Source organism: Triticum urartu, chromosome 7A (genome assembly GCF_056163025.1).
Source record: "Triticum urartu cultivar PI428250 chromosome 7A, HENAU_Tu73, whole genome shotgun sequence".
In the NCBI taxonomy this organism is placed as follows: domain Eukaryota; kingdom Viridiplantae; phylum Streptophyta; class Magnoliopsida; order Poales; family Poaceae; genus Triticum; species Triticum urartu.
Genome location: NC_141879.1, coordinates 119520836 through 119532702, shown reverse-complemented (window position 1 = coordinate 119532702; position 11867 = coordinate 119520836). Strand labels below are relative to the sequence as shown.

At 50.1% G+C, this 11867-nt stretch overlaps 3 protein-coding genes across 4 annotated transcripts; 2 read left to right on the top strand and 1 right to left on the bottom strand.

The window, feature by feature from the left end:
- The first annotated feature begins 1685 nt into the window (after positions 1–1685).
- LOC147958431 (uncharacterized) lies at positions 1686–5949 on the top strand. 2 transcript variants are annotated; one of them, XM_087536185.1, is made up of 2 exons: positions 1686–1798; positions 5510–5949. In XM_087536185.1, exon 2 carries the CDS (start codon positions 5512–5514, stop codon positions 5926–5928), a length of 417 nt encoding a protein of 138 aa, XP_087392311.1. In that variant the 5' UTR covers positions 1686–1798; positions 5510–5511; the 3' UTR covers positions 5929–5949. The 2 variants fall into 2 exon arrangements, 1 of the variants encoding a protein (XP_087392311.1); XR_015611300.1 differs by lacking the exon at positions 1686–1798 and adding an exon at positions 5012–5391 and having other exon boundaries at positions 5510–5632.
- Positions 2140–4059, top strand: LOC147958432 (uncharacterized). The gene has a single exon (XM_087532128.1). The coding sequence runs from the start codon at positions 2140–2142 to the stop codon at positions 4057–4059; it is 1920 nt and encodes a 639-aa protein (XP_087388254.1).
- A 581-nt stretch (positions 5950–6530) lies between the features above and the next one.
- On the bottom strand, positions 6531–9156 carry LOC147958430 (serine/threonine-protein phosphatase 7 long form homolog). The gene is made up of 8 exons (XM_087532127.1): positions 9088–9156; positions 8377–8997; positions 8039–8290; positions 7739–7959; positions 7344–7659; positions 7163–7264; positions 6923–7087; positions 6531–6833 (listed from the first exon to the last, which is right to left on the bottom strand). Exons 1-8 carry the CDS (start codon positions 9154–9156, stop codon positions 6531–6533), a joined length of 2049 nt encoding a protein of 682 aa, XP_087388253.1.
- Between the last annotated feature and the right edge of the window lie 2711 nt (positions 9157–11867).

Below are 11867 nucleotides of genomic sequence, written 5' to 3'. Positions count from 1 at the left end.
ACTCTATGTAACCCTAGATCCCTCCGGTGTCTATATAAATCGGAGGGTGTAGTCTGGAAAGGATATACTCAATACCGTAGTCATACAAGCTAGACTTCTAGGGTTTAGTCATTACGATCTCGTGGTAGATCAACTCTTGTAATACTCATATTCATCAAGATCAATCAAGCGGGAAGTAGGGTATTACCTCCATAGAGAGGGCCCGAACCTGGGTAAACATCGTGTCCCCTGTCTCCTGTTACCATCAACCTTAGACGCACAGTTCAGGACCCCCTACCCGAGATCCACTGGTTTTGACACCGACAGCTACCATGGCTGTGCCGTCATCGTCCGCGTAGCTCCTGGCCTCCTCTCGCCTCTTCATCAAGTCCACGAGCTCCGCCCGCCTCCGCTACATCGTCCTCGACCACAAGTCTGAGTTGGGGATCACTTCGTCGCCGCCACGCCTCGTCTTCTTCTTCCTCGGCTCCAACGCACTCTAGCGACGGTTCCGGCACCAGCGAGCCTCCCCCAAGCTGCCTTTTGCACACCTACAGGCTCCTGGTGAGCCCCTACGTCTTTCCCCTCTTCACCTAGCTCGATCCCGTGCCTCAGTTAAGCTGTTGCTGTTGCCGAGCCCCTGTCACCACTAATGGGCTTGCCCCCGTCGGTGTCATACGTTCCAGAGCATGTCGAGCACGCCAACGTGCTCGTGGCCTTGCATAGGTGATGCCTGGGTCGCTGGATCATCGAACCCGAGCGTATGTGCTCGATTCCTTCGAGCTCCAACTCCAGCCGCTGTCTGTCATCGCCGCCGCCGTTGTTTTAAACCACCCCAACCCCTCCCGATAGGACCACTCGTCGCGCGGCGCTCCGGCTGTTCGAACGCAACCAACCGCCGGCAATTTGGCCGCCCCAGCGTGCCCGTGCCTGGCTGGCCATGCGCCCACACATGTCGCCCGCAGCCTCGCTGCTATCGGTCGCGCGCCTGCCTGCGCGTGTGCCCGCGCCCGCTCGCGTGCTCGCTACAGCCGCCGCGTCCTGCGAGCCTCCCCCGCGCGCTGCTGTTGCTGCTGCTGTGGGCTGCTTCTGCTGCTTCCTCCCCTCGCGCCCCTGGCCGCGATGCTCGCCGCCGCTACCACTGTGTCGTCGCTCCACCCTTGCACCTCCCGCCGCCCACACTGCTGTTGCTGCACGCCGCTCTGCCCCGCCCCTCACCGCCGCACGCGCTGCCCACCATCGCGGTCGCGTCCCTCCTCCGCCTCCCTGGCCTCCGTCGCGCCGTGCCCTGCCGGCCCACCGTCGCAATCCGCCGCCCGCCTCCGCCAACTGCGACCCGCCTTCACTACCCGCCATTCCCCCTCACCCGCGGCCCTCCTCACTGGCGGCCACCCGCCGGGCAATTTTGACTATTTTGACCTGTGGACGAAATCAATTCACAAAATGAACTGCCCGTGAAACTATTTCACAGCACTGACCCTTTTGTGTAGCGCCCGCCACGCAGGCGCCACACCGTACGGTGCAGCGCCTAGCTCGTGGGCGTTGCACGCCAGTCCACTGTGGCGGTCCTTGGGCCCGCACCCAGCAGTGCAGCGCCTCCTAGCTAGGCGCCACACATGTAATGTGCAGCGCCTAGCGTTCGGGCGCTGCACTGTGACTTATCCAGCGGCTGGGCCCCCCTCCCCCCCTCCCCCCACCCCACACACCCCAACCCGAGCTTTGCCCCCTCTCCCACTCTCTCCCCCTCTCAAATCCTCTCCCAAAACTTGCAAATTTGAAGAATTTGTCCGTGGATTTCGAAGTCATACCCTCCCTGAAGGTAATCTTCTCCGATCCCTTGTTTTGATCCAAGTAATGCTAGTTTGGGAAACCCTAGTTTTGTTTGGATCTAGAGATTTGCATGGAGATGTGAGATCTTTGTTTGCCAATTTCCTATGATTAGGCTTTGTTAGTATGTTAGGGTTATTCTTATGGGTGTTCTTATGTTGGTGCTAGGGTTATGGTTAGGGTTATTGTTAGGGTTATGGTTAGGTTTAGGGTTATGGTTAGGGTTAGGGTTAGGGTTAGGGTTGTTGTTTGATATATATGTATTAGGGTTTGTATTCCGTGTTAATCCTTAAATTAGTACTCGTGGAAGCAGTGTTACGATGTGTTGTTTGAATGCTTATAGGGATGGGAAGAACATGTGTGTTTGTTCATCATGGGGACAAAGACGCCTTCTTGAAAGGCAATATTGAACCGGATCCGGATGAGGTAGATATGTTGTTTGATAGTAGTCCTAGCTATGCGGAGCTCTTGCAACAAGTGAGGAAAGATTTGAATTGGATGGACCCTAGTGATATCGTTGAGTTGCAGGGAAGGCATAATGTAGGTTTTGGAATGCACATCCGTTGGAAGACAATGCGTATCAACTCGGAGCAACGTTGGGTTGCATACAAGGAAACGGTGGCCGATTCACTTGACAAGGCTCTTGAGTTATTTGCAACGAAGAAGGTTGATTCAAATTTCCATTTGGACTTGAATCGGAAACCCTCCCCTTTGGTTGCTAGTAGCCCCCCACCCTTGAAGCGAGATGAAATTGTTGAACCTCTTTTGACCCAAGAAGTGAGGCCAACATTGAGCCCGTTTACAAACAACCAAGATGAAGCTTTGCAAGAGGACAATGATGAGTATGCAGACGATGACAATGAAGTTGATATCCATGACAACAATGTGGGTGATCTTGACAAATATCATTTGCAAGAGACAATGGACCATTCCATCCCTTTTTCCCGTGCATATGCATCGGATTCGGATGACGAAGGTCCCGATGAACAAGTTGATGAGGAGGGGTTCACGGTGAAGGAGGCTGAAGCTTTCGAGAAGGTATTCGGTCGGGATCACAAGACACCATTGTTCAAGGATGTTAGTCTCGCGGATGAAGCCGTTGTGGATGGTGGAAAATCTATATCTCTTGGGGTTAGGCCAAGCTCTCACCGTGATTTGGGAGACGACAAGAACCGGATTGGTAAAGGGAGTAAGTTCGAAACCTTCTTGGAATTGAAGATGTGGCTCGACAACTACTCGGTTACGCATTATCGTCCACACAAGGTGGTGCATTCGGACGTCAATGTGCGCTACACGGTTGCATGTGCATGTGAAGATGAAATATGTCCGTGGATTGTGCGTGCAAGACCATGGAAAGGAGGTCCCGCTTGGCACGTAGTGAGTTGTGTGCCAACTCACATGTGCCGAGGCAAAAGGGTGGATGGCAAGATTGTGTCCCAAGACCACAGACAACTCACGTCTGAGTTCATCGCTTACAGGCTCTCCAACTCAATATCCACACTTCCAACAATGAGCGTCCAACATGTCATTGACCTTGTGAAAACCATATTTCATTACAAGGTGAAGTACGGCAAGGCATGGAAGGCGAAGCAAGCCGCATTTAAGATGTTGTATGGTACTTGGGAGGAAGCATACAACCGAATCCCTAGGTTGTTGTTAGCCATGGCCGCCACAAACCCGGGCATGGTTCATGTTGTCGAGCCTCATGGGCACCAAACAACGGTTTATGAAGGAAAGAAAGTACGAGTATTTGGCCGTGCATTTTGGGTGTTCGAGCAATGCGTGAGGGCTTTCGAACACTGTAGGCCGGTCATCTCCATTGATGGCACGTTCTTGACCGAACAATACAAGGGCACCTTGTTGGTTGCGATAGCAAGTGATGCCAATAACCGGGTGTTGCCATTGGCATTTGCTTTGGTTGAGGCGGAGAACAATGACAACTGGGAGTGGTTTATGCGTCTTTTGAGGACGAAGGTGTTACCCGCTCAAAGGAAAATTTGTGTCATATCGGATCGGCATGCAGGAATTCTTAACGCAGTGGAGATTGACATTCCCGGGCATGCTCCATTGCACCATCGATGGTGCATGAGGCACTTTTGTTTGAACTTCTATAGGGCATGTGGCCTTAAGGAGTTGGCCGATGATCTTAAAGATTGTTGTCTTGCTTTCTCCGAGAAGCGGTTCGCCACTTTGTTGAACAAATTGCTCGCACACAAAAAACTTGATCACAGGGGGTCAAGACTTTATGAATAGGCACATTCCCCACCGGAACAAGTGGGCACGTGCTTTTGATGAAGATGGCCGAAGATACGGTCAAATGACAAGCAATATGGCCGAATGCTTCAATAGGGTGCTCAAAGGTGCACGTGGATTACCTGTGACGGCAATAGTTCAATACACATTTGACAAGATGAATGCGTACTTTCTAAAGTACTCAATGGAAACTGATGCACAGATAGCGGGTGAGAACCCGCGCAAGTACAAGTACAAGTTCCCACCCAAGGTTGATGAATGGTTAGAATTTCAATCACGAAAGGCGGACTCAGAAGAAGCTATATTATATGACAATGAAGAGTGGAAGTATGAAGTGAAAGAGCCAGGAGGAACCACAAACGATGGCCGGCAACATGGAGGTCGGGCTTTCAAGGTGTCGTTAACACAATGTGATTGCTCTTGCGGGAGGCCATTGTTGCTTCATCTCTCATGCTCACATTTGTATACCGCCGGTCGCGTTAGAAATGTGGACATCAATCACCCACGCACCGTGAGGGAGTTGGAGTTCTCAATCATGACGGTCAAGAAAACATGGGCTCCCCGCTTTCACCCATACTTTGACCAATCACAATGGCCGGAGTACCATGGAGTTCAACTATGGCCGGATCCGGAGTTGAAGGTTGTTAAACGTGGTAGACGTAAAACAAAGCGTTTTAGAGGCGACATGGACGGATGGGGCCATGGTGGCCGCCGCGAAGCGGGAAACGATCAATTCCAAGAGCCTCGTGAGAGCTCCCGTTGTGGGGAATGCAAAGGTCATGGCCACAACAAAACAAAATGTACGAAACCAAGGAAAAGGTCCAAGAAAAATGATGCAAGCACTAGCCAACAAGGAGCTACACAAGGGAGCCAACCAAGTGGTAGCCAACCTAGTGGTAGCCAACAAGTGCCAAGGCAACCAAGTGGGAGGCAACCTAGTGGTAGCCAACAAGTGCCAAGGCAACCAAGTGGGAGCCAACCTAGTGGTAGCCAACAAGTGCCAAGGCAACCAAGTGGGAGCCAACCTAGTGGTAGCCACCAAGTGCCAAGGCAACCAAGTGGGAGCCAACCTAGTTGTAGCCAACAAGTGCCTAGCCAACCAAGTGGTAGCCAACAAGTGCCAAGCCAACCAAGTGTTAGTCAAAGAGGATCTAGGCAACAAAGAGGTCGGCAACTAGGACTTACAAGAGGCCGTGGTGGTGGTAGTCTAGGCCGTGGTGGTGGTCTTGGCCGTGGTGATGGTCTTGGCCTTGGTGATGGACTTGGCCGTGGTGATGGACAAGGGCAAGGTCGTTATAGAGGAATGTTTGGATACCTCGATGGACCATTTCCGTATGTTGCTCACTAACTATAATGTTTCAAATGTTCTTGTTTTCCATATGTTATTTTTTTTCATATGTTCCATTTTTTTGTATTGTCTTTACTAACCATTATGTTTCACTCATTGTAGGTATGGCGGCTTCCCAACCCAACAAACCAACAATGAAGGAGGATGGCGAAGATGAGATGGCGGGATGGTGGGAGAAGGCTGCGAAGAAGCTTAGAGAGGAGGATGCAGCCAAGCTAAAGAAGAAAAAGGAAGAGGAGCTTGAGGAGAAGAGGAAGGAAGAAGAGAGAGCGTCAAATGCGATGCGCGCTAGGGAGCAAGCATTGGTGAGGAAATGTGAGGAGGCACAGAAGAAGCGTCTAAAGGATTTTGAAGAAGGAACCATAAAGCTTTGGGCAATTGCAGCTGAAAAAAAAGAGAGGGAGGAAAAGATATTCATGGAGAGGGTGGTTAAGGAGGCCCACCTCATAAGGAAAAGGGAGGAGGAAGAGGAAGAAGAGAAGAAGAAGAAGAAGGGAAAGGGGCCTTGCTCTACGCAATAGAGCTATGTCATGAACTACTATCTCTCCTCCTCGATTTGGTTGTGAACTACTATGTGTCATGAACTACTAGCTGCTGGGCGTTGCACTGTACAGTGTGGCGCCTCGGTGCTAGGCGCTGCACTGGCTGTAGCTTGCAACCAGAGTGTTTGCTCTCTGGTTAGCTCAGTCCATGTGTGCAACGCCTCGGCTCTAGGCGTCACACTGTATAGTGCAGCGCCCAGCAGCTAGGCGTTGCACTGTATAGTGTGGCGCCTCCGTGCTAGGCGCTGCAGTGGCTGTAGCTTGCAAACAGAATCATTATCAGGTAGAGATGAGGAAGGGAGAGGGGGACTTGGTGCACCCAGAGGGTGATTGTCATGGTTCAGAGTTCAATGTGGTTGAGCAGGGAGTTGAGGTCACCCTCGAGGATCCAAACCAGTTCAAACATGTCGAGACTGCCAATGTGAATGATCAAGATGAGGGCTTTAATGGTGAAGCTAATGAAGATCAAGTTCAACATTATGAAGACAACTAGTGCAACATAGAGGACCAAGTTCAACATTGCTAAGACATCAACTCCAAGTTCAACATAGAGCTAGTTCCTAAGACATACAAATAAAGGACTATGGCTGGTTCCTAAGAAGAGCTAGTTCCTTGAGCGCTTTTGGCTGCTCCCCCCTCTTGCTGGCTAACTTCTTGACCTTCCTAGGAAGAGGAACACGCTCCCGCTCCGGCTCCGGTTCCTCCACGTCATCGACATCGTCATCCAAATAGTCATCCAAAGCCGCCATCCGCGAGGTGCCGACCGTCCTTTTGCCTCTTTCGGTGAAGTCTTCAGGTGTGTACTTGTTGATTCCCTTTCTAGGCTTTAGTACGTATGCAGACCTAACCTGGTACGCCCCCAAGGTCATATCATCATCAGCAACCTATGCATCAACAAAAGATATGGAAAGACCGTGTGTGAGGATATAGTTAGCAATGCATCAACAATTGGATATATATGCTCATGCCATACCTCTTGAGTGACCACACCCACATCCTCATCCTCCAAATGATCACCATGGCTCTGGACCGAAGCGGGATCTGATGGTGTCGCCGACCTAGACCATTCTGGTGATACATACTCGGGGTCATGACAACCAAAAAGGTTTGATAGCCGCCTTAACTTTTGGCCCTGGCGCTGCAACATGTACAAGTGAATGAGACATCGAACGTAGCAACACATGTTAAGTACTATTTTGAAGGAGATGTGAACCTTGATGAATGCTCGAAGTGCACCCTCTCCATCGCTTTTGCCAGCCGGGGTTGTTTCAAGAATAGTCTCGGTCTCATCAGCTGCTTTCTTGATCTGGGCACGCTATGAATAGAAATGGTATTAACGTGTTAGGCAAGCGAAGATGTGAATAGTGTGAATGAAAAGCAAAGAGGGCAAATACCACAAAGTTCATCATTGGAGCTGAAGGGATCGCTGAGTTGCCTTTCCTGACTAATGCGTTGTACTGGTGTTGGGCTACCTCATCAAAAACAGTGGGTTCTTCCAAAATCTCCTCAGCATACGCTGGCTTGCATACCTCCACACGGGTACTTGCAAGAAACCATGTGAGATAGTTGTTGAACGCTACAGGGCAGTGCTCACGAAGCTGGACTCCTTTTCCAGCCCTAGCTTGCTCCACACTAAGCGCAAACTGTACGACATACTTTCTGTGATGCTTGGCCCAATCCTTAATCTTCCGCTGCCTTTTCCTATCCAACCTGCAAGTTAGAAACATAATATTAGTAGCATCGAAACCGCCGAGAAGCTGCTAAGTACTCAAGGTTAATTATATCTTACGCGTGTAGCAACTTGTCCGTGTCCTCCCACTCCGGCGGATGTGCCTGGAACAAACCAAACTGACGGCGCACTCGGTGTGGGAGGTGAAGCTCAACCGCCCAGTTGCATATGAGTGGGCACCGCATACGCCAGAGATCCCTATCCATAGTGCACATCGGATTCAGCCTGAACTCTAAAGGGTCACCAAAACTATCTCCTGTTCCATACGGCTCCCATATCACCTGCAAAATGGGATAGAATGCAAAATTGATATCGAGTTGCAATAGAAGCATCATAATCAGTTATGCCATGTCAATTCACCTGCTCAGGCGTGATCGCGTCAAGCTCACTCTGGTACAACTTGTACATGACCGAGGGATCATCTGTCGTCTCATTTATCACATCCCACTTGTAAGCCCAAGTGGGTAGCCATAGTAGGTCGCCTTTGTCGTCCCAATCATCGTACTTCACCTTCTTCGGACGTCCAACCCGCAAACGCTCCCAGCTCCATATGGAAAGTGCGAGCAAACAACCACCAATACCCCCAGATGACCTACAACAGGCTTCGTCCAACTGCACATAAAAGAGAACATGGTTCAATTAAGAGCAAGATCGCATTCATAATGTAGCAATGAAGTGAAAAAGAAACAACTTCATACCTGTCTATACAAGTAAGCTAGTGTCGCCGAACCCCAACTCCATTTGCTATCGAAGACGGTCAACGCCTTCAGCCGCATCCATGGAGCATTCTTGCCTGTGCCATCAGCAAACATAGTCCTGGATATCACATACCACATGTAGACACGAGCATATATCTTGACCGTGTCCTCATCAGCTTCCGGTGGGCAAGTACCAAAGTGCTCAGTAATCCACGTGAAAGTAGCACCGGCTGCGACTCTTTCCTTCTTCTTGTTTTCTGCTGCTGGTTCCGGAGGCTCCGGAGGAACCATACCGATAAGGGCATGCATCTGCGCGCGCCACCCATCGGAGTCGGTGCTCATACATAGAGGATTCCCATCGATAGGAAGATCGGTGATCATAGCAATATCCTGGAGCGTCACTGTCATCTCCCCGGTCCGTAGATGGAAACTATGTGTCTCCGGCCGCCAATGATCAATAAGCGCGGTGAGTGCTGGAGCATTGTTGGGTGGCGTCGACCGTCTGACCATATGAATGAAAGGGAGAAGTCCTGTCTCCCTTACATACGATGTGTATCGCTCATCATAGCGCATCCACCCAAGGGTGACCCCGTGAGAACGAAGCTTCAAAGGTGCAAGCGCCTACAAACAAACAATTCATAACATTACATATGGGGCATTTGTGTTTGAAATAAATACGAAATTCATAAAACAGGCCACTTTCATTATTACCCGCTGCTCCACCGCCATAGCGTACGACCGGTGTTGTTTGTCCCAGTGATCATCGAGAAGCCAAACCATCCTAACAATTTTGAAAGAAAGCTTTCTTGTCAACACGATCATCTTTTCAATACAAATAAACTAAAGTACGCCTACTAGATGCAAAATACAAAGCATATGTATCCAAACCATTCTTGCCAATACAAATGTAATTTCAATAAACTAAACTAAGCCTACCTCATGCAAAATTCAATACAAATATCTTTTCCATATAAATAAAATGTCAACCTATGTATCCAAACTATATAAATAACATGTCAACCTATGTATCCAAACCACATTCTAGTCTAACAAGGGTTCCCCAAATCGAATACATGCAAGATTCAAACAAAAATTCCCTAAATCTAATACACACAAGATTCAAACAAGGGTTCCTCAAATCTCCGAAATAGCATACATTCTATGGATAGAAAGAAGGGGATCGGAGAAAAGTACCTTCTAGGATGGATTGGTGAAGGAATCCACGGGCCAAATCGTCAGATTTGATGATTTTTTAAGAGGGGATTGAGAGGGGGAGAGGAGGAATCCGCCGGCCGCCTGTTCTGTAACTCCTCTGGAACGAATGGGTGGGGTGGGGGGGCAGCGGGCGGCTGGCATCTAAGTCACAGTGCAGCGCCTGCGGGCCGGGCGCTGCACATTACGGTGCAGCGCCTAGCTCTGAGGCGCTGCACTGCTGGGTGCGGGCCCAAGGGCTGCCATGGTGGACTGGTGTGCAATGCCCCCGAGCTAGGCGCTGCACCGTAGGGTGTGGCACCTGCGTGGCGGGCGCTACACAAAAGGGTCAGTGCTGTGAAATAGTTTCACGGGCAGTTCATTTTGTGAATTGATTTCGTCCATAGGTCAAAATAGTCAAAACTGCCCACCCGCCCGGGGCTGCCATCGGCCGTTGCCATGGCCTCGCCGGCCCTAGTGGGCGAGCACCCGCCCAGGGCCTGCGCCCGACCCCAGGGGCTCTGCCCGTTAACCCGCCCCGCTGGGCTGGCCTTGTGCCACTGCCAGCGGGCCCCACACCCCCTTTCCTGTAAAAAAGAGAAAGAGTTAAAAAAAGTAAATAAATTAAAATAATTAATAAATTAAATAGTTAATTAACTTAATTAACTAATTATTTAATCTACAAGTAGTTAAATGAGCCTATGACAGGGGGCCCACCCCTTGTTGACCAGTCAAACGTTGACTTGTCAACAGGGACCCCCTGGCCCACCTATCAGCCATAGGTTGCACTTCTGTGTACCCTATGCTGGGTGCACCTAGCATTTAACCTATATTTTCGAATTAATAATAATTCCAGAATAGTATAAGAACTTTGAAAAATCATATAAAATAATTCGTAACTCGGATGAAAAAGTTTTATACATGAAAGTTGCTCAGAATGACGAGACAAATTCGGATACGCATCTTGTTCGTCCGCCACACATCCCTAGCATAGCAAACATGCAACCTTCCCCCTCCGGTTTGTCTGTCCGAAATGCTTAACTCTGCGGAAACATTCCCGGATGTTTTTCCCCTTCGCCGGTATCGCCTAGTACCGCGTTAGGGCACACCTAGCACCGCTTAGTTTCATATCATGCATCTGTGTTGCATTGGTGTGCTTTATATTTACTGTTTCTTCCCCCTCTTCACTCCGGTAGACCTCAGAAGTGACGCAGTCGCCGAGTACGAGTACGCCCTGACAATCAGTACTTTTCAGCAGAGCTTCCAAGCAAGCCCCCCCTTTGATCATTTCGATATTGCCCATTCCATTCTCTAATGCTTGCATTAGATTTTGCTATTGTAATTGCTTGCTCCTATTCTGATGCATAGCCTGCTTTTGTACATGCTGTTGTACCTTACCTGCTTATCCTAAACTGCTTAGCATAGCTTGGTTAGTGATCCATCAGTGACCCCCACATTGTCCTTGTTGCCCCTGCTTCATCATCGACGACTCGATCAACGTGATCGACGACCAGAGCCCGACACCTCACATCACGTCACGCCCCTTTTGTTGATCGACTCTGCAGAGTTACCATCGAGTGCCGAGGGTGGAACCTCATACATCACTCCTGATGAGATCTCTTTAGTGTAGCTATTCGGTCGTGGTCAACGAGGGTGGTTCCTCCTTCACCATTCCCGATACAACTCTGTCGTGCAACCCCTCAAGTGTGAACCTCGAGGGTGGTTCCTCTTGCGTTCACCTTGATGATTACATTGAGTGGAATCCTCCGAGGGTGGTTCCTCGGGTTTTCCCCTTGATGTTTGGGCACACGGTTACCTTGAATTTACTTGAGACCATTGTTGAAGTCGGGTTGGCCCTAAGGGGTACCCGCGAGTTGATGTGAAAGTCGGGCGGGCCCAGAGAGCGCCTACAAGTTAATTACGTGGCACGGCCGGGCATTTTGGGCCCTTGCCGTAAGTCCACGAGATGGGGCGACGGGATCACATCGATCGTGAGTCTTTGCTCGTGTCCGCAAGCTAATAATACACTATGGTTTGGGCATTTGTTCTGAGTTGGCCTTTGGCCTTTACGCACTAACCACCACGCGAGAATAGATATGGGCCTCGACGTCGTGGTATCAGCTGAAGCTTTGTCAGATGTCCAGTTCAGCATTGTGGCACGGCCGGATCGTGCCATCCACTACAGGGGTGGTGCTAGTATCCACCCTGCACACAACGAACCGGAGTGCAAAGGGCGATGGGCCCACACCCCGGAGTGCTTAGGATGTAGACCGGCGGGGACCTCTCTGCTAAGCCTAGGT